The sequence below is a fragment of the Mustela putorius genome, unplaced genomic scaffold (genome assembly GCF_011764305.1).
Source record: "Mustela putorius furo isolate JIRA1106 unplaced genomic scaffold, ASM1176430v1.1 tig00003858_pilon_pilon_pilon, whole genome shotgun sequence".
NCBI classification, from domain to species: domain Eukaryota; kingdom Metazoa; phylum Chordata; class Mammalia; order Carnivora; family Mustelidae; genus Mustela; species Mustela putorius.
This window is the reverse complement of record NW_025422010.1, coordinates 20,552,170-20,575,124: the sequence shown is the minus strand read 5'-3', so window position 1 is coordinate 20,575,124 and position 22,955 is coordinate 20,552,170. Positions and strand designations below refer to the sequence as shown.

General features: G+C 40.7%; 1 protein-coding gene across 2 annotated transcripts in view; it reads right to left on the bottom strand.

Moving 5' to 3' along the window:
* Positions 1 to 1,726: 1,726 nt before the first annotated feature.
* HRH4 (histamine receptor H4) overlaps positions 1,727 to 22,955 on the bottom strand; it is a 30,277-nt gene continuing 9,048 nt past the window's right edge. Inside the window, exons 1-3 of one of the 2 annotated variants that reach the window (XM_004742856.3) lie at positions 17,980 to 19,594; positions 9,994 to 10,157; positions 1,727 to 4,403 (exon numbers count right to left, since the gene is read on the bottom strand). In XM_004742856.3, coding sequence (XP_004742913.1) covers positions 3,573 to 4,403; positions 9,994 to 10,157; positions 17,980 to 18,160 — 1,176 coding nt within the window. In that variant the 5' untranslated portion in view covers positions 18,161 to 19,594 and the 3' untranslated portion in view covers positions 1,727 to 3,572. Of the gene's footprint in view, positions 4,404 to 9,993; positions 10,158 to 17,979; positions 19,595 to 22,955 lie in introns of those variants that run through there. The other variant, XM_045065468.1, reaches the window with a different exon arrangement.

Sequence of the window (22,955 nt, the reverse complement as noted above, 5' to 3'; positions counted from 1 at the left end):
GACACAGAGTCACTGGACTGTCTCCCACCATTGTCTTTCTGCTCTTTGGCAACAGGAACCAGGATGCTCACTCACTTCAGTCCAGGTGATTCAATTGTGTTTCTGGCACTTGTAACCTAAGGTAATCCTTACAGAAAGAGCCCTCCAGAGCATAAGACTTCAAACAGAAAAGGCCATGTTGTACTTTCTGGGGTACTCACTAAATTAGTTTCATGAATCACTCTTCCTTTTTACATGTAGAACAGGAGTTGCAGTTCCCATGCCTGGGGAGAACCACAGGTAAATGGAGATGATGAAGGAAGGTAAGTAACCTGCCCCACCCCCATGAACTCTGCACCAGCTGGCCCTACCCCTTTGGCCCTCCAAGCTTTAACTGTTGGCCATGAGGCACCAGTCAGAGCTCCAAGCTTTGGTCCTCTGGGATCCCAGATTCTCTTTGATTTTCTCTCATTTCTGTTTGTCTCTCATTTCTGTAGTTGCTCATTTAAGTTATTAGGCCCAGATTCTGTCAACATCTGCTTCCTGCTCATTTGGCTTTCTAATACTTACCCACTTCTGTGTATTAAATTCCTTCTCTCTGAAATAATTAACATGGCTTCTGTTTTCTTGACTCAACCCAGACTGGTAACAAACATTAGAACCAAAAGTTTACTTTGTATGCTAGAGTTTCTTTTTCTGAAATTATAATGTGAAAAATAATTTCTTCAAATGCCAAGATCCTTGCTATAAGAAAGTAGTTATCAAGCAGCCACAGAAAGCTCTTCTGTAAAATAGTTTTGATTGTTCTGTTACTTAGATCAAAGCCCTCATGATTCATAAAAAGACTAGACCTGGGAGATCCTGGGTGGCTCAGTTGGTTAAGCATCTGCTTTCATCTCGGGTCATGATCCCGGGGTCCTGGGATGGAGCCCCACATCAGTCTCCTTGCTCAGCAGAAAGCCTGCTTCTCCTTTTCCCTCTGCTGCTCCCCCTGCTTGTGCTCACTTGCTCTCTCTCACTCTCTCTGCCAAATAAATAATATAAATCTTTAAAAGTAAAAGACTATCATAAGTGGCATTTATATCCCTAAATCTGTCCTCATTCTACTTGAATCTATTTCTAAATGGGCCACCTGAAGTCAACCCTTAGGAACTGAAATTTTAAGGAATGTTCTGACAATTATACCAGCGGCTTTGGGTCTGGATTTAAAATGAGCTAGTAAGTATTTTAAATATTTTTAAATATGCATTTAAAAATGCTAAAATAAAAAAATAAAAACAAAAATACTTAAATATTGTGAGAAGTGTAGATATACAAACACTTGTTTCTAAAAAATGGAATTACATTCTTTTTCGCCGTAGAAACATCTACACCAAATAATAATTCTCTCTGTTTCTTGGATATAGAAATTATTTTATTACAGTTTTTTCTTTTTATGATTAGTACATATTACTTTTCTTATAATGAAAAACATATTTTAAAATTCCTCCAGGCCAAATTTAAAAGACTTGGATTTTAAAGCAAGGATTTATATTCTGGTTTTAAGGAAAATGCCTAATGCATGCCTTTTCCATTACTATCTACTGAGCACCTATGGGGTGCCTAGCATCATGGTAAGAGAACCCCAGAGTAAAATTCCTACCCCAAGGAAATTAAATCAGTAAGGTTCCTAGGCATCTTTACAGTATACTAGTAGCTAACACATGATAGACCCCTAATACACGTTTGTTGAATGAATATATGAATGTTCCATCAAAAGTATTTATTTATTCCAACTCTCATTTCACAAAGGATTAGCTTGTTCTATTCATTCATCATAAACATATCGTACTTTCTCACTTCCAAGATACATATCACTCACCTTTCAACAACTCTGAAATCAGAATGGGACTTCCTAGCAATGTGATTTTTGAAAGTATCATTTCATAGACAGTTTGCAGCATTTTCTTTTATAGTGATAAATAAAATGACAGTATGTTGTACACTGATGACAACTTTGAATGAAAAACAATTTTATATTAGTTTTCTATATTTTAGAAGATACATATGCATATTTAGGCATGTTTCTGCTAGGGTTCAATCAGAAAAAGTTTCCATGGAGCCACACCATTCAATGGACCTTCAAGCCTCCAGTAATCATACGAAATACACAACTACTAATTTATGGATGTCAAAAACAATAGCTAACAAGTAACTTTATAAAAAGTTGCAAATTTATGAGGATTTATTTCCTGAATTTTTGAGATTACTATTGAATGTTAAACGTGTATCTCCTATTTTGGACTTAATGCAAGGCATGAGTATATATAAAAATTAGGGGCCTATCTAATCATTGATGTACTTGAAGGATTTTCATATTTTAGTGTTTGAATTTAACCAAGATTTCAAGGGTCTAAGAAATATGAAAATGACTAAATTGTATAGGAACTCTGAGAAGTGACAAGAGAAACATGAGTAAAACCTTAGAGGAGAGAGGAAATTAACCAAAATCAAAATGAAATGTTATTTCATTTCAGTCAAAGAACACAAGAAGGAGGAGGAGGAGAAGGAAGAAGAAAAATTAATAATGACAAAAAGAACAAAATGTCACCAGCCTAAGAAAATGTGACTCATCAGTAAGTATAACCTATACTCACTGCATATAAAGGAATCGTTCTGAGCACTGCCCACAAGTTAAAGACATCAAATAAAAACAGAAGTATATTTTATTAATAATCATTGACATCCACGAGTCCTGTGAATGTTATACCAGGTACATCAGGTTTAATCACACAGTCCTTTTGTGAATCGTTTAGCCTTTCCCTTTCTTCCATATTTTCTCACAGAGGTTTTAGCCAACATGAAATCCGGAAGAAGAGGGCAGGAAGGAAAGAAGGAAAGTCATCCTTTCGACCAGATGGGGGGCTTGTCTGTAACTTACTCCTCAACCTGTGTTTGCTGGGCCTCCCAGATAAGGACACAAAGGACATCTGAGAGCTACAGCTACCTTCTCTTCCCTCCCCACACTTCCTTCTCTTCTGGGATCAGGAGCATAGAGTCTGGAAGTACACATGCCTGCCACTTTTCCATCTGGGCCCACCCTCGCTCCCTGCCTCTCAACTCAAGCCCCAACACACCTGCCCACTGATCATACCAGAATTGCCCACCTCCAGCAAAAAGAAATTATAGCCCCCTTTTCTATTGCATATCTTAGGTAAAACATCTTCAAAACTTGAGAATTCTTCAACACTATAAAATAAAAAGGGAAATTCACTTAGGCTATAGTAAACCCTGAATGTAGAAAGAAAACAAGAACTCTTAATTTTCACCATCAGTGCCATATCGAGATCTAAAAGACAAAGAGGAGGCAATGAGAAAGAAAGGTACAGTGATTTGTGGCTATGAGTTTACAAAAACATTGTCATCTAAATCTAACTGTACTATTATTCACCAGGATCATTTTCCCTTGACTTCCAGGCTTTTTTTTTTTTAAGTTTTCGAGTGTTACAATTTTATGGACTTTCCTAATAGAGTGGAAAGGGCAAAATGAAAGTCACATCAAATTCACGCAGGTGAGAATAAGACTAAAATTTTTATAAAGGATAAAATTACCTTTAAGAGGACATTGACCGAGTCTGTGATGATATGGACTTCTTTTTCATAGGAAATAGTTTCAAGAAAGCCTTCTGGAAATGCTTGTGACACAAGGGATACAGAAAAGGATTGACAAAGGAATTGAGCCATTGAAGCCAAAATGTGATTTCATACCCAACTATGTGAGGACGCTGGTCTAGTGGGTAGATTGAACGAATGATTGTAAACAGTGAATAGGGAGCCCAACAAATGGCAAAAACGCCTAAGAGAATGGACAGTGACTTGGCTAATTTCCTGGCTCTGAGCAGTTCAATATGTTCCCTTTGGTGAGGACAGAGTGAATCAGAATGGGTGAGGGAAGCCATTTTGGAAGCAATTATACTGCTATTCATCTGGGCTCTTAAAGAAAACAAGAGGCTGCTCTTTCTTTCATGTCTTTTCAGAGGAGCAGACGGTGCTGTTTCCTTCTGTTCCGGAAGAGATGTTCTTCGAAACAGTCTACCTGTGAGTGAGGACCCACAGTTACTGGGAGAGACAGGAGAAGTAAGTGTGGGCTGGCTTTGCCACCGACTGAGATTGCTACGTTTCCACAGGCTCCAGTAAATGTACATGTTGAAATAGGCCACGGCAAAGACTGGGACCAGGAATTCAAAGAATGACGAGATGGCAAGGATGTACCATAGGGTAAAGAATCCAGGTTCACAATCCTTCTCCAAGATCCTCAAGCTGGAATTCTTCCAAGACTCTGAAATTAGAATTATTGGCCCATGCACTAAGAAGGCCAGCACCCAGACAGCCACCATCAGAGCCACGATCTTCAAGTTCCCAGTGTGCTGAGCTCTGTAAGATACCTAAAAGAGACCAAATAAATTGTTTCAATATAATGAACATGTATTGGTTGCAGAAGGCCTGTTATAGGCCTTCAGGAGTTTCAGGGCTATGCAAGAGGTAGTCAAGCTCCCTGGCCCTGGGTAACATGATATGGGCCAGGAGAGAGGGTTTAGTTCCAGAGGCAAACTTTCTTAGGGACCTTCCAGAGGAAATCTGTAACCCTCAAGATTAAGCCTCTGAAATTCTAGAAAACGTCTCTGCTCAGCAGGGAGCCTGCTTCCCCCTCTATCTCTGCCTGCTGCTCTTCCTATTTGTGATCTCTCTCTCTCTCTGTCAAATAAATAAAATCTTTTTAAAAATAACAAATAAAAAAATAAAACGTGATGTTTCCAACTCCGTAGACACTAATGTGAACGGGCAAACTACTGAAACTATGTGCCCCCTTTCACAGTGTTTCACAATCTGCCGCTGGGTCACAAGCAGCATTTTTCTTTTAATGAAAGAGAGTGCTCAGTGTCAGAATGCCTCATGATTGCAAGGGTCTGTATTGTTTGATGATGCTTTGGTTTGGGGAATGTAGACCTACAGAGAGAGAGAGAGAAGCACGTGTACCGAACCCAGTATCAAATGTGTTTCTCCCAGTGGTCACAGTCAAGACTGAAAGCCACTGGCTTTTTTGAATCTAATTTCAGGAAGAATCTACTCTCTAGTTTATCCTGAGACGTCAAGGTGGTATCAAAAAGAGAGAATTCTTACATCTCCCCCAAGAAGATGACCCCACCCCAAAAAAGTCTAAACCTACTATAGAGAAATAGAGTAATATGACTGAGCATTACCAAATCATTTCCTTCTATAAGCATTTGCACTCAGCAAAAATGGTGCCAAAGCTGTGCTGGCCAACCACTTTGAGAGACATGACCAAGGCAAGCACCAATGTCTTTTTTTAAAAGGTAGAGAATGTTCTAGATCTGCTTGGTCACAAAGACTGGCTTCTATAAGGGAAAATGAGATTCTATGAGTAAGGATTGCTCTCAGTTCTCAGGACCCATGATCTTTGATAGATCTTGATATCTTCAAAAACATCTTCTATAAGAAACCTAGAAGTTTGGGGTACCTGGGTGGCTCAGTCGTTAAGCTTCTGCCTTCAGCTCAGGTCATGATCCCAGGGTCCTGGGATCGAGCCCCACATCGGGCTCCTTGCTCAGCAGGAAGCCTGCTTCTCCCTCTCCCTCTGCTGCTCCCCTGCTTGTGTTCCCTCTCTTGCTGTGTCTCTGTCAATTACATAAATAAAATCTTAAAAAAAAAAAAAAGAAATCTAGAAGTGCATCCACCCTACATGAGGGATAAACACACAAACCAAGACTTTTTTTAAGGGGACCTGGAACAGACAACCTCCCTGAGCTTCTTTTAGATCAGGAAGTATCCTTCCAGCTCCTATGTTCCATATTTCTTTGATTTCCTCACTCGAGGGAAAGGAAACGATTTCCTCATGAAACTGGAACATGCCTCTCTTTCCCCCACTGTTCATGTACTATTTTCTCTGTGAGTTCCTAATCTCGTGCTACAGTGTTTTCTCGTTTTTATGAAAAAGGCATAACAGTGCCCAGCACTGTCTGTCTGTGATGGATTGTGCAGCCTGGGAAGGGCTCACACCCAGCTGGCTGGAGGTAAGAGGAAGCAGTCTTTTAAAAAAAGTTATTTTTAAAAACTGCAGGGAAGTGGTTTTTTTTTTTTTCCAAATTACTGATATTTCTGAGGCTAAGCTAAAATGCATATGGTGCTGACCACAAGTTCCCAAGTACAATACGCTTTTTTGCCTTCTGCTTCTCATGCCACTAATTAATACATCTCTTGCACTAAATCTAATGATTATGAAGATGGTAACAATACCCAGATGGTCATAAAACTGCATTTAGTTTTTTAATTGCTCTTTTCAGCCTTTGTAATGGTGTGATGCAATATGCTGGAAAGCGATCTCTTTTCTATTATGCATAAGGTCAAATGGGATAATGGACATCTAAGGGAATTGAAAAGATGATGCCCACCTCTTCATCTCTGGGTAGCATTTTTGACAAAGAGCTCAAGCATTGCTTGAATCTAGACCCCAGCCAGTTGGAGTGGCCTTCCTGACATCAATCAGTGGCCCAGTCCTCCACCCATGACAGAAAATGTTCGTTATTCAGGAGATTGCCTCTTATCCTGCTTCCTTTCCTGCCCCAGTAAGATATCCAAACACTCTGTCAATCAGGTTTCTTTTATAAGGCAGAGCAGCCCCCAGGACTTGTTGAAGTTAATGAGTTGGCATTGCATGGCCATCCCAAGTGCCTGTTGCAGGTTGAATTGTGTCCTCCAAAGAGATAGGTTGAAGTCGTAAGACCTGGTACCTGTGGGCATCACTTCATTTGCCAGTAGGTTCTTTGCAGACATGATCACATTAAGATAAGGTCCTATTCAATTAGGGTGAGCCCTAATCCGGTATGACTGGTGTCCTTATAAGAAAGACACAGACACAAAATGAGAATACCATTTGTCAATGGATGCAGAGACTAAAGTGACACATCTACAAGCCAAGGACCATGAAGGAATGCCAAGGATGGCTGGTAATATTAGAAGCTAAGAGAAAGGCATGTAACAGGCAGGCCTAGAGGCCTCAGAGAGAGCACTACCCTGCCTCCACCTTGATTTGGGACCTTGGATCTCCAAACATGAAATGCATTCCAGAGAAGAAGCTTCTGTGGTCTTAAGCCACCTGATGTGCAGTACTTAACTGCAGTAGTCCTAGGAAACTAGCGAGTCCCCAGCAACCATATTTTCCATGGCCTTGATTTTACTCTCAAGCTTCCTTCTTCAACTTCAGGTCAGAAAGAAAGAAAGAAAGAAAGAAAGAAAGAACTCTCTCCACTCACTGCCTTAATTCTGCATACATTTGAATTCCTACTCCTTCCAACTACACTGTTCTTCCCCCGCCCACTCTTGTTTCAGCCCCACAGAAATCTGCCCCTCCAGAGAATGGGTCTGAGAATGGTAATCATGCACTGCCATCTGCATAGGGCCTACCTTTTCCATATTACGGTCAGATTTCCATTTCCCAGGCCCAGCCCATGACTCTGCCTTATCATACGGTCTCCTCCACTTCGAACTACAGCAAGAGCTCAGCTTCGCCACAACCACTTCCTCCGGGCTTCAGCGGTGTTTGAGGGATTCCTGGCTCACACTGCTGCATTTCAACTCTTCACCAGCAGAGGCACAAGAGCTGCCTGAGCGCCCCCTGCAGCCACCATGCATTGGGATGTGGGGCTCTTGCTGGCCACTTAACTCCATGCTGTTAACTAAGGATCTTGGTTCCAGCCAACCCAGCCCTCACGAAATTTATAGGCTGTGTGGCCAGGGGGGAATCCTCAGGTCAAGACTAGGAAACAAACCCACTCGTTTTTCTCTGTGGACATCAGTCCTCATGTCCCTGTGACTTCTACACACTTTTCCTAACTGTACAAACTGTCCCTTACCTTTGCATCCACCTTAGATAGACCCAAGGGCTCGGACATCCAGCAAAGGGATGTCCTATAAGGAACATCCAGTGAGGACTAAAAAGAAATACTAACCCAGAAAATAAAAGGAAATGTTTCAGCACAAATGGGAAAGGCTATGAATTAGAGCACTTTTTCGAACATTTTGACGGACTCAAACTAAGAAATACGTTTTATATTATCACTAAGTTCCCAGACAGAAGTACTCATAAAAAATATATTTATTATGCACAAGATACTCTTTATATTTTATACTCTATTTTTATTCTGTTTAACTATGGTTTTTTTCTGTATTTTTCCACTGGAAAAAAAAAAAAGTGGTCACAACCCACCGAACTGACTCCATGCCTCAATAATGGGTCACAAGTTGCAATTTGAAAACCATGTGCTTATAGGCATCTGAACTGTTCATCCAAGCTCATCACCGCTCTCTCTGTAGTTTGTCTAGTACCAACTGCAGTGGACTCTGATGTCAATGATGTACCCAAGGCCAAGGGTCTGGATGTCCCAACACATTCATTCTCCCCTTCTTCCTGACAATATGGCAGCTCAGCTAGAAACCACATTTCCCAGGTTTGTTGCAAGGAGATGGGAGACCATGTGACTAAATGTCACCAATAAACTGTGAGTGGAAATGATTGTACGATTCTACACTACTTGGCTAAAAGAAAATCCCTTGCCCTGGACTTCGGCCTTTTCCCCATCTAGAACCTGGAGTGACAGCAACCTAACCTTGAACATATGGAGGAGAATAACGAACTAGTGTGGGGGTCAGCAAACTACTGTTCATGAAACAAATATGGCCCACCACCTGTTTGGATAAATAAATTTTTATTGGAACACAATGAATGAATCATTTTTTTAAACATATTATGTATGGCTGTTTTTGTGTCATAATGGAAGATTTGAGCAGTTGCTATGGAGACCATATGTCCCTTTATAGCAAAAGTTTGCTGAGCCCTGCCCTAGAAGGTTCAGAGTCACCCTGTTAACCTAGGTCCCTGGATGAGTTCCTGGAGCCAAGGCTTTCCTGGAATGTTCTGTGAGAGAAAAATAAATTTCTCTCTTGTTTGAGCCTCATCTTTGTCCCTACAGTTGATCCTTGCCTTGTGCAATATACCCTCCCAACCTTGTCTGCTACAAGCTGCACAGCCCTCCCAAGCCAGAGCTATCACCATCCTCTCAACACCTCCAACACCACACCTAGTCCACTGTACCAAACCCACCTGTTTCTGGATCCTTCTCCACATGAGCCTATTATGCTCCTCAAAAGTAGAGACTAAGGTTTCATTTCTATATCCCAGCATTTAGCAAAATCCCTTGCACACAGTCATATCCCCCAGAGATGTGGGTCCTGGGACTCAAGAGTGAAGGAGGTTTCCCTTCTAGGTCTCAAAGACTTCAGATTACTGCCCCATATTTCTATACCCCTGACACCCTCTGTCTCTACTTGCATCTGCCTTATTTTTCCCCTTGTTCTATTGCTTATAAAGTTAGCTTGCTTAAGAACTGTCACTAATTTGTTGACGAGCCTATTCCAAATGTTGGATCAGTAAGGATTTTCTTGGCATGGCTCCTACACTGGCACTGGGATTTGACTTCCCAGGCTGGTCCCACTATCTAAACTATAGCTTCTCTGTATACTGTTTTTTTTCTTTGGCCATTCAAGATTGATTTTCTCATGACATTCAAAAGTCTGGGCATCTTTCTACTCACCCATCAGAAAAATATTCAGGTCTTAGTTTGTATAAGGAATGGACTTGATAAATCTACTGGGACTCATACGTCTATCCAATCCACTGTGGACTCAGTATACCGCTTCCAACAAGTTTTCATGGGTTTTCTCTGATGGCCTTCCCATGCTAGCAGCACAAAGGGGAGTGAGTGACTTAGCCAAATCACACACAGAAATTGTTCACTAAGGACCAATGAAAACTTAGCGCTAAATAACAGAAGGATTATCAGGCTCCTCTAAGGTTTGCCAACTAAACAAAAAATTACATTTAAAACAATTTCTGCTTGGGGACCCAAAATGTACAAGTATGTCATCTTCTAAAGAAGGTAAATGAATGTTTGAACTTACAGCATTCGAGACTGACTGGTATCGATCATAGCTGATGAGAACAATGTTATACACAGACGCTGTACACAAAAGGTAGTCAACAATGAGCCAAAAGGTACAGAGTCTACTTCCAAACTCCCAATCAAACAGCGTGTGAGGGATGTACAAAGGAATGGAGATCATACCTGCATAGGGGAAAAAAAAAATAAGGCCAAAAAAAAGCGCATATCAATGAATACAGAGAGACATAGGCATACAACGCAATGACATATCTGAATTGACCAAAAGGGGGTTGATTATAATTTAGAAATTCAGGGTGTTTCATTAGCAAAATTCAGGACTGATTTCCTACACATTCTTTAAATACCATTCTTACAATGGCTGTCATTAAGTATCATACGTTTCCTTATTACTTTCCTAATTAGGCTCAGGTCCCTACCTACATTTTCAGCCATATAGAGAACAAGTTATCCTTTTTTTTTTCTTTCTTTTTTTTTTTATTTAAATTCAATTAGCCTACATATAATGTATCATCATTTTTTCATGTAGGGTTCAATGATTCATTAGTTGCATATGACACCAAGTGCACAACACATCACGTGCCCTCCTTAATACCCATCCCCCGGTTACCCCATCCCCCGACCCTCCTCCCTTCTGCAACCCTCAGTTTGTTTCCCCCAGTCAAGAGTCTCTCATGGTTTGTCTCCCTCTCTGCTTACTTCCCGTTCAGTTTTCCCTCCCTTTCTCTATGATCCTCTGCACTGTTCCTTATACTCCACATATGAGTGAAAACATATGATAATTTTCTTTCCCTGATCGAAAAAGTCACCTTTATGTTCATAATCCAACCCAGACAGGACGGGCCAGCCTTCCCCCAAACACAGCCCACGGTTTCACATATCCTTTGCCAATAGCATTCTTTCTTCCTGGAATGGCCTCCTCTCTTCTACTGAGAAGTCTAATTACTTCCTCCTCATTCTTCTTTCACTGCACAAAAAGGACTTCTCTTTGTCATCTTTCTTGGAACTTCCTTGGCAGAAGTTACCCCTCTGTCATCTGCATGGTACTGACACTTTGCTCTTCCCTCCCTCTCTCATGTACAAACACTTTCTTTTTTTTTTTTTTTTAATTTCTTTTCCAGCATTCATTGTTTATGCACCACACCCCGTGCTCCATGCAATCGGTGCTCTCCATAATACCCACCACCAGACTCACCCAAAGGCTCCCCTCCAAAACCCTCAGTTTGTTTCTCAGAGTTCACAGTCTCTCATGGTTCGCCTCCCCCTCCGAGTTCCCCCAACTCACTTTTCCTCTCCATCTCCTCATGTCCTCTTTGTTACTCCTTATGCTCCACAAGTAAGTGAAACCATATGATAATTGATTCTCTCTGCTTGATTATTTCACTCAGCATAATCTCTTCCAGTCCTGTCCATGTTGATATAAACGCTGGGTATTCATCCTTTCTGATGGAGGCGTAAACTTCATTGTGTATATGGACCACATCTTCTTTATCCATTCATCCATTGAAATGCATCTTGATTCTCCCACAATTTGGTGATTATGGCCATTGCTGCTATGAACATTGGGGTACAGATGGCCCTTCTTTTCACTAAATCTGTATCTTTGGGGTAAATGCCCAGTAGTACAATTGCAGGGCCATAGGGTAGCTCTATTTTTAATTTCTTAAGGAATTTCCACACTGTTTTCCAAAGTGGCTGCATCATCACTAGCCATCAGGGAGATACAAACACATTCTACTTTGCCTTTCTTTCATCTTTCCACTTGTTTCTCCTGAGGGTTAGGACCAGGTTGCAAGTTGATCTTTGTATTTTTCACAACATTGAGAGTTGACCAGTAGCTCCCACATTTAACTTAAATAAATTAGTAATAGCTGATACGTATTATGAAGTTACCACATGCCACACACTGTGCTCTGTCTGCTGCATATATCATCTCATTTAATGTTCATAGACACTGTCTGAGATAGAAACCATGCTGACTTGGCGCACCTGGGTGGCTCAGTGGGTTAAGACTCTGCCCTCAGGTCAGGTCATGATCTCAGGGTCCTAGGATTGAGCCCCACATCAGGCTCTCTGCTCAGTGGGGAGTGTGCTTCTCCCTCACTCTCTACCTGCCTCTCTGCCTGCGTGTGATCTCTCTCTCTCTCTCTCTCTGTCAAATAAATAAATAAATAATCTTAAAAGAAAAAAAAAGAAAGAAAGAAAGAAAGAAACCATGCTGACTTAGCCAATGAAGAACCTATATCTCAAGATGGAGATATAATTGCCCAAGGTACACTCAGCTAGTAAGTGGAAGATTGGCTTTTTTTTTTTTTTAAGATTTTATTTATTTGATAGAGATCACAAGTAGGCAGAGAGAGAGAAGGAAGCAGGCTCCCTGCTAAGCAGGGATTCCAACTCGGGGCTCGATCCCAGGACTCTGGGATCATGACCTGAGCAGAAGGCAGAGGCTTTAACCCACTGAGCTACCCAGGCTTTGAAATCTCGTTGACTTTGAAACCAGGCAGTGTGATTTCAGGACTCCTGACTTGAACCACTACCTTTTACTGAGTGAACAGGTATGCAAATGGTTAGGCTCTGGGCTCCCTTTCCTCTAGCTTCGCTTGAGTTTTTCATTGTATTAACTTTTCAGACAGGTGACACTGCTCACTGAGTATGTAACCTATTAAGAGGAAGCTCAGTGAGAATTTTCCTATTTTCTCAGGCACTTGGAAAGATTTCCTGTTTTCCTACGAAAATCAAGTTAGCCTCTCTTTAAGAACAGTAGCAAAAGAAAGGAGAAGGAAACCCTGCATTCTCCCAAAAACAGATGATCTGAGGATATAACCAGTGGGGTGTGGTTTCAGCACCAGTGAACAGGAACACAGAATTGAGTGTTCTCTACCTAAGTTCACATACAGGCATCATCGAGATGGAAGAGTTGTGTGGTCAGTTCTTATATGTAGTTCAAATTGCCTGCTGGTTTCACGTTTGGATTATATTTTTAATGATAACCAATTTTCCTTATGGGGACATCCATCTCAAATGGGCGCCTGTGTGCTTGCGCATGCATGAACACACCTGTGATATAAAATAGGTATAAACAGATAAGATAAAGTACCTGAGATAAATCAAAGTTATCTTCAAATCAGAGATGTGTAGCATGGTTTGGCCCAGAGTTGTTGTGACTTCCATCTGAGATTTCCAACATGGGTGTTACACACACGCACACACTCATCCCTTGACACATCTCGCAGCCTCATTTCCTCCACAGAATGACCAAAGGCTCAAGGCCAGTAGTCATCTGCATTACAGACACCACAGTCTATTTAAACATTAAAGATTGGGGGTGAGTCCAACAATCTTGTCCACACATTTTCTGAATTAGATGAAAGAGGAAGGGTGTGTCTGGGTGTGTTCAAACCTTCAGTGGCTGCTTCACAGAGCAGTTTAAAACAGGCTGTAGTCCTATTCCTTTGGTGTTTTTTTTTTTTCCTCAGGATTTTATTTATTTATCTGAGGGGTGGGGGGTGGGTCAGAGGGAGAAGCAGATGCCTGGCTGCACAGGGAACCCCATGCGGGCCCACGGATGCTGACCTGAGCAGAAGGCACACGTCACAAACCACTTCACCAAGTGAGCCACCCAGGCACCCCCCCACACCACCACCACCATTCCTTTGGCTTTACTGAAACTCTGCTGTCACCTCATGTTCTATATGATATTTTAGCACAAATATTACGCTCAGCTCTTCTGTCTTGCTGAGTGGAAATGTTTGTGGCTTATTCCAAAGGAATTTCAAAAACTGAATCGGAAATATTCTAGGATATACCCACTCTGCAATGTTTCTATAACTTCCACTCTGGAATCAGGCTTCTGGGTCAAAAGGACTTGAGAAGTGAAACTAAGAGCTAGTTTCTTGAAAAGAGCAATAGGCCTTGGGCATGACAGATTAAGGGGGTTGGGAGTGGAGAATAAAAGAGAACAAACTGTAGTAAGAGAAGGCAGTGAAGAAATAAGAACAAGGAGGTAAAGGAACAGGGGGAGGAGAAAAGACCTGTGGGTCGGGGAGGGGGGAACCCTGTGAGAACCCAGGCCACTTGCTCACCCCAGCCTATACCCCACCCCTACCCCGCCACCATTCCTGTCTCACTTCCCACTACTCTCTCTGCCCGGCCTCAAATACACCACACATACACCCCTCAGATCCTCGCACTTTCCTCAGCATGAAATGCCCTTCCCTCAGAGAGCTTCTTCTAGTCACTCTGATGTGTCCTGACCAATGAACCCTACCCCTGACATTTAAATGGCAACCTCCCTCTCCAGCACCCTTTCTCTCCCTCATCCCTGCTGTTTTTCTCACTAGCAATGACTACCCTCTTAAATACTATGTAATTGTATTCACTTGTTTATATTTATCATGTTTCTCCTCACTTCCCCCCTGCCAAGTAGAAATAGAAGCACCATCCCCACCACCTCAAAGAGTGCCTGCTTCAAAACAAACCAATATTGGATGAATGAATAGATGAGAATGGGAAAGCCCAGTTTGCTTGAAAATTATCACCAATCTGGTATTACCCCTTCTTTCCTAAGCCAGCTAAGAAGCTACTTCCATGGGAAAATGACAATCAAAAGTTGGAGGGAGCTAAAAGCCCCAGTGAATTCTTTGGGCCAAGAGTGGAATGTGTGGATAATGGTGAATGCATAGAGGGTGTTATGGACTGAATGTTCATGTCCCCCCAAAATCCATATGTTGAAGCTCTACCACCCAGGGTGGCCGCACGTGGAGATAGGGCATACAAGGAAATAAAGTTAAATGGGTCATTGGGATGGAGCCCTAGCCCAACAAGATTAGTGTCCTTATAAGAAGAAACACTGGAGAGCTAGCTTGCTCACTCCATACACACTCAGAGGAAAGGCCAGAGGACAACATATGGAGAAGGAAACCACCTACAAATCAGGAAGAGAGTCCTCACCAGGAACCAAATCTGCTGGCACCTTGATCTGGGACTTCTCAGCCTCCAGAACCATGAGAAAGTCAATTGCTGTTAAGTCATGGTATTTTGTTACAGCAGCCTAAGCTAACATTAGTCATATATACCAATTTTATAGATATCCATATGTATCTTTTTTTTTCCTGGAATAGTGTGCAGATGAGATATATTTATATCAATGTAGCTGGTACTGGAATTTTTCCTCAATATATCTTTGCTTTCCAACACTACATTCAGCCTGAGATGTTACTCATGTGCCACAAATTTTTGATTTTTGATTAGAGGCCAGTTCTAAAACCTGTGAGAAGAGGGCATTCATCCCAAAGTCCACATAATACCTAGCACATGCCATGTTCTGGGCCATTGCCACATGCTTCTGGAGCTCGCAATCTCCTGACCAAAAATATGAAGAAATGCTGCCTTGTAACTACAGAGAAACCCTCATGAGTTCTGCCCTGGCCCAGCACTACTGTCACAAGCCTACAGGCTCAGAGCCAAAAAGCCCACTTCTGAGCATGGCTAAGGAAAGAGAAGAGCCTCAACACAAAACTCTGAGCTTGTTTTTAGAAAGTTCTCAGAGGCTGCCCTAATTCTAAGAGCATCGTGGCAAATACTGTTAAGTAAGTTTATGTCTGGATGAAGCTGGCAGGGGGCATGGGAAATGCGAAGGATGAAGTGACTCTGGCTTGTGTCCGATTGCTCTCATCAGCAGCAAAGCCATTTATTTTTCCATCCACATGCCAATGGTGGGGGCCCCCCAGAACCACTGGATAACTACATCTGCAGGGACATTTCTCCAACACCCACCACATCTCCATACTGTGGTGCCCAAAGCCATGTAGGTGGGGCTGTCCTAGTCCTTCCATTGGGCCACAAAAGGAAATGCTCTGTTCTTATCTAATACCATCTTTGTTCAAAATCTTCCGGCCTCAGGCTCTTCCCGTTGGGTAGAGTTGTACCCCATCCCTTCTACCACCACTCCCTTTGAGTTAGTCAAAACACATAATCAACGGTAAGTGCTAAGTATTATCTAAAAGTTATACAGTTCTGTGAAGAAGGCAAAGAGAGATAAATATATTTAGAGCAGAATATTCTCTCTGTCCGCATAAATAAAGTCCTATAGTTATGTCTGTTTCTGTGATTGTAGAGAATGATGTAGAAGGATCTACCTCAAGTGGTTAATGTGAGTTACCTGGAGGATCAGAATTGAGGAGAAGAATGGGGAGATTGTTGCCTTTTTTCAATACTTCTATTTTGGTTCTCCAACTTCATCTCTAACTCAGTCATATCTATGCCATGACTCCTAAACCCATCTCTCCAGCTAGAAGTTTCCTCCAGAAAGTTTATCAGCACAATATCAGAAGTATCCGCTGCCCTCCCTAATGCCCCCATTCTATTAATTGTGCCATATTTTTCTTGTAGCCAGAAATTAATCTTTATGTCATTTTTCTCTTTCTCCTGCCCAACCCCACCCTTGAGCTCCACCTCCCTCCCCAACTTCCTTTCCACCCTCCCCACAGTAGCTCAGAGCCTTAACATATTACTTGGGCCTAGACTGCTGTAGGAATGTTTTTGAAGCCAAGCTGCCACCTGCTCCAGCTTCTCCCACCTGCTACATGTCTGCTAATCCCTCTAAGGTGAAACTTCGAGCCATCAGATCTCTCACCTGCTTTAAAAATCCAGATCTCCACATTACCTGTTGAGCAACTGCCAGTCCAGACACACTAGTATTCAAGAGTCTTCATTACATAGATTCCAACTACTCCAACTTCATCCCCTACTGATCTCATACAGCCAGCCTGGGACTCACACTTAGGAAGATGTACCCAATGATTTTCCCACCAGCAGGTCTTTGTTGATTCTTGGAATACTCCTTTTCCATCTCTGCCTTTGGAAGTTCTACCCATCCTTTGAAGTTCATTTCAGATGCTGCTACCCACTAACTAAACAGGCCCTCTCCCTTCTCTGAGTTCCCAATAGCGCTTGGAAGGTCTCATGGTTCTCACGTCATACTCTGTACTGTTACAGTCACTTGTGAGTTTCTCTTATCCACCCTCCTACATTGAAACCTTACCAAAGCAAGAGACTAACGTAGTCTTCTATATATCTCATTATCTAATCATACTTGGGTACTTAACTGTCCTTACACATGATAGGTAATCTACTACCATATGTGACCTTGGTTTGAGTTGACACTTATCTGCAGAGAAATCAAAAGGGAAGAGGACTAACACTGTTGAGCAACCCTACATTCCAGGCGATAAAGTAAGTATTCTGCGAGTTTTGTTTCATCGTAAAATAAATGAAAGCATTTATGAAGTTATAGACAATGACCAGTTAAATTATACTAGAAACTCCTATAAAGCAATATCATCAACTGATATTTTTACACATATTTATAAAGCTAAACATAAAAGGAAAATAATTCCAGAAACAAGTAACTCTTGAAGGGCTCCAGTGGCGCAATCGGTTAGCGCACGGTACTTATACAAGTAACTCTTGGACTAGAGTAATTTTAGAACTATTCTGGACTTATTTTTATTCTGCAAAAAGCAAACTGTTGTCAAATGAAAATTCTCCTACAAACCTGATTCACACATATATACCCGTCCCCTAAAATGCCATATAGCCTCCCCAGAACTTTAATTTTTAAACTTTTCTTTTTTTAAAAAGATTATTTATTTATTTATTTATTTGACAGAGAGAGATCACAAGTAGGCAGAGAGGCAGGCAGAGAGAGAGAGAGGAGGAAGCAGGCTCCCTGCCGAGCAGAGAGCCCGATGCGGGACCCGATACCAGGACCCTGAGATCACGACCTGAGCCGAAGGCAGCGGCTTAACCCACTGAGCCACCCACGCGCCCTAAACTTTACATTTTTAACATCTCCAAATCTATACAGTCCCTCGAAATAACAAAAGCTTATTTAAAAAGAAGAAGAAGAAGAAAGCTAGTTTTAAGGTTTTAGAAGTAAATTATAATTAGAAAAGTTTATCTGAAATAAAGATATTTAACTTACCAACGAAGAAGTCAGCAATGGCCAAGTTAAGGAAGAAGTAATTACTTCGATGTCTAAGCTTTTTGTCCACCACAAAAGCTAGAATAACCACAGCATTTCCTAGCATTATAGCAAAAGCTAGTAAGCCCATTAAAAATGCTAGAGTAACGCGAGTACTTAGTGGTAAAGTAGTTGCGTTCATGCCGTTAGAAGTTGGTGTCACATTAAATGATAAAGAAGCTCAATAGAGCAAATTAATGCAGCAAGACAATTCTGACAAGTCTGTTCTCCAATCCAATACCTAATATATATAGTCTCCTACTCACAACAATATTTTTCAAAATCTAATGCTGATCTCACTGTACTTCCTGATTCTTGATAAGGTAATCTTGTGATAACAGTTTCCCTTTAACTGACACTGAAAGTCTTTTCCAGAAGACAATGAAATATTTTCTTGTACACATCTGAATATGATTTAGCCATCTCCCCTTAATAGAGCAATATTACATACTATATGTGAAATAAAATTGATTCAGTGTCTAGGTAAGAAATGGGGCTCCAATGAGATTTCTTTTTCCAGCTGTTAGAGATCTAGTTCAAGATTCCCTTCTGACCACAAAGGAAGACCATGGGATGAATTCACCATCCCATCTGACACAAACAAAAGAAACTGGACAGAATATATATTAAGAATGGTTTCCAAGGCACTGGACATCAGGCAGTGAAGGACAGTGGTCCCTGAGAAAAGGGGAGAAAACGAGGTCAGCTCTGCAGGTGTCCTCGCTAACAGTCTTCTGTGAGTTTCCAGGCACAGAGCAGAGAGGAGACATCTAGGAGGAGCCCCTACCAGATTGCCGGCAATGGGGAGATGAAGCTTTGAGTCAGGGAGTACCGGACAGGACTCTGCTACAGAACAGCTATGTAATATGTGTATTTTAACTGCACATAAGCCAGAAGTCTTGCATGTAAGAGGGTGCTTGTGATTGTTTTAAAAATATAGCTGATAAAAATAAAATACACATTACGTCGAGATTTGACTTAAGGTTGATTGGACTATTTTTCATTCATGGCATGCGACTTAATGAAAGTGATCTTTTTTAAAAACTCCAAATGATTTTCCCCATTTGTCCCTCTCCTTCATCTTTATTCTTCTTCACATTCACTCATTATTCATTCACTAACAAAAGGCATTAGGAATTTTTACATTCTTCAGGTACAAAGTCTCTTTCCAAACTAGCCAGTTTTTATGTTTAGTCAACTTTGAAGGCCTTTCTATTAAAAAAGCCTGGCAGCACTGGTTTAATATAATTCCTTAATTCCAGTCTCTAAACTGGAGGCTCTAGAGAGCATTCAGTGTGAAAGGGGAAGGAAAGAAAGGCTGATAGGCTAACCGGGTCTGTGGTAGAAGATAAGGTTCAAAAGTAAACAAGATGACGGTAAGCAGGACAGATAAAATTGTGAAGGGGCACTGAATGAGCTGGCCCAGAAGGCCAATAAGGATTTATCTTATGGACAGAGAATGGTAATCTGGACTATTTTTTTGCAACTTCATGTGGGAAGAGAAAGCAATCCAACAGACTTGGAGAGCTTGCCTTGTGGCCTTAGGTTGTGGGGAACTGCCTTCCAGAAGAAGACTACCAGGTAGGTAACATTTGAGAAAAAGAAGAATGACAAATCATGTTGGGCTACATTTCATTCTCTTTTTTTCCCATTTATTTATTTATTTATTTGACAGAGAGATCACAGGTAAGCAGAGAGGCAGGCAGAGAGAGGGGGATACAGGCTCCCCACTAAGTGGAGAGCCTGATGTGGGGCTCGATCCCAGGACCCTGAGATCCTGACCTGAGCCAAAAGGCAGAGGCTTAACCCACTGAGCCACCCAGGCGCCCCTACATTTCATGCTCTTAACTTGTGTGAACACAGAGTGGACTAGGTGTGTAGCTCAGAATTCTACTGTAGGTACTCTATTTGAATTTATTTAAATTTAATGGTGTCAATTTGCTATAATTTATGTGGCAAGACGCTTCCTTTTCTATCACTCCTGATGTATGTCTAACTATTCTTTTTTAAGTATTTATGATACTTTAAAAATCCAAGTTCTATAAATAAAAATAAATTAAAAAAATACATCATGGGGCACCTGAGTGGCTCATTAAGTGACCAATTCTTGGTTTTGGCTCAGGTTATAATCTCGGGGTCATGAGATCAAGCCCTGTGTCAAACCCCACATCGGGTTCCACATTTAGAGCAGAGTCTGCTTGGGACTCTCTCTCCTCATTCTGCCCCTATCCCCCTGCTTCCTTGCATGCTCTAGCTCTCTCTGTCTCTCTCAAATAAATAAATAAATCTTTAAAAAAATAAATAAATCCTGTCAACTATTATCAGTAATCTTCATAGGCATTCAGGTAGAAGTATTCACAAAGATTGTTTTATATCATGGACTTTAATATTCAAAAAGTCATGATTAAGACCTTTTAATCAAGATTGTTAAACATGGGGCGCTTGGGTGGCTCAGTGGTTTAAGCCTCTGCCTTCAGCTCAGGTCATGATCTCAGGGTCCTGGGATGGAGTCCCACATCAGGCTCTCTGCTCAGCAGGGAGCCTTCTTCCTCCTCTCTCTCTGCCTGCCTCTCTGCCTACTTGTGATCTCTCTCAGTCTATCAAATAAATAAATAAATAAAATATATATATTTTTTTTTAAAAGATTGTTAAACATCTTTTTAGAGGCTTTTATATATTAATTAATTTATATATTATTAATATATTAATATATTTATATATTAATTAGCAATTTGCTATTAAATAATTAACTTAAATAATTTATTCTATTGGACAGTGACCAGTGATTTGGCATTATTTAGATCTTTTAACTTAATCCATTAATTATGCTTATATAACTAAGAACAGAAATAAATATCACCATGCCTCATCTAGTGACTATAAAGACATGTACATATAAGGCAATTGAATGATAAATTACAGACTCATCTTGCTAATGTCAAGAGAGACACAGCAAGAATCTTAACCTTACCCAATATTTCCCAAAATGTTGCATCTCCTTTAACAAACAAGCGGCTAAAACCATCACCATGAAGAGTTTTTCTAGCAGGTCTGCATTTAGGGATGAAGAGGAAGTAGAAGGACCTGGCTCTTTTCTTCCCAAAGCTATTCTGCATTTTCAACTGGGTGGTCTGTTGTTGAGTTTTAAGACTTCTTCATATATTCTAGATACTAGACCCTTATCGTATATAATTTGCAAATATTTACTCCCATTCTGTGTGTTGTTTTTACTTTCTAAATAATGTCCTTTGAAGCACAGAAGTTTTTAATTTTGATGAATTCCAATTTATTATTTTTAATTGCTTATGCTTTTGGTGTCACATCTAAGAAATACTATCTAATCCAAAGTCATGAAGATTTACTAGTATGTTTTCTTCTATAAATTTTATAATTTTAGCTCTTACATTTAGGTCTTTGTTACATTCAAGCTAATTTTCTTTCTTTCTATATTTCTTTCTTTCTTAAAAGCAAGACATGTCAAATATACTTCAAAAAAGGTACCCTGAGGAGTGAGAGCTTGATCCAGTATGGAGAGACAGACCTCTGGATGAGTCTGTCGTGATCACTATGGTGTTGCTAACATAGGTGGCCAATGAGTATTTGTTGAATGACAAAATCCCAAAGAATTTCCATGAATGGAGAGCAAGTTCCACTATTTTTGCCTTGACCCAGAAACTCAGCCCATCAACCAGCTTTGCAGGGTTTTGAGTTTAGTTCAAGTGTATTCTGGAGGCTTTGAGCTAATTTTCATATATGGTGTGAGGTAAGGGTGCAACTTCATTGTTTTGCATGCAGATATCAAGTTGACACTACTTGTCGGAAAGGCTACTTTCTACCCATTGAACTGCCTTGGAATCCTTGTAGAAAATCAACTGACCATAAATGTATGGGGGTTTATTTCTTGATTCTCAACTCTAGTTCATTGATCTTTATGTCCGTTCTTAAGCAAGTACCATAGTCTTCTGTATTTTCTATTCAGTTTAACAATATTTTTCTATCTTAAACATCATATAAAGTCTATTTCAAGCTTGTGAAATAGAAATTTAAGGTTTAATACATAAAATCATTTAAATTTAAGACATGAAATCATTAGGGAAGCCAATATTAAAAAGAAAACTCACCAGCACTTAAGATCAATATGAAATCACATTTTAGCATTCAAATAATGTAGATTCATTTAAGCTCTCATAAAAATTTTATTACAAAAGCACAATGGCATAGTTGACAGATGACAGAGCTGAATACAGTCTTAAGTGTAGGATTTCATTTAAAATCTGGTCATTATGGTTATATTTAAACAAGTTAGATAACATGCAAACATGGTCTTGGATCTTCTGATTCCACATATAAGGAGCTTAGAATTCACTACTCTACTCTACCCTACTAAATAAAAAGCTGAACAGACTGAAAAACCAACTCTTCAGAGGGATGGACACAGGGCAAATGGCTGTCCTCAAGATTGGGAAGACAAACAAGCAAATACACAGAGTTACGAGTTATCAGAGCAGGAAGTCTGAAAACAGAAAACACTAAGGAACTAGTGCCAGAGTAAGAAAACCTCAACTGTAATTGACAAATTGCTAGAGGACCAGTGCAGACAACTCAGAGTTTAAAATTCCAAGGGGTTCCAGTCAGAGGGAGAGCCCCACAATACTGTGAGATTTATTTCCAAGCGTTTGACCAAGTTCCCAGGGTAAATATCAGGAAAATCCCCTCATACTTCCAGCAAGGGGAGGGGAAAGGGAACGATTTTGAAAAATGCCATAGCACTCTGTTCTTAATGTGGCCTGCCCTCAGGAGAAACTAATTAAGCAGAGCTTAACCTGTTGGGATTAGATCAGAGCCTAACAGTTCTAGGGGAACAGAAACACCCAACTCCAGCCCACTCTAGCCATCTTGTCCCACCTAAAGGAAGAGAGTAAGAAGTATTTGTGCAG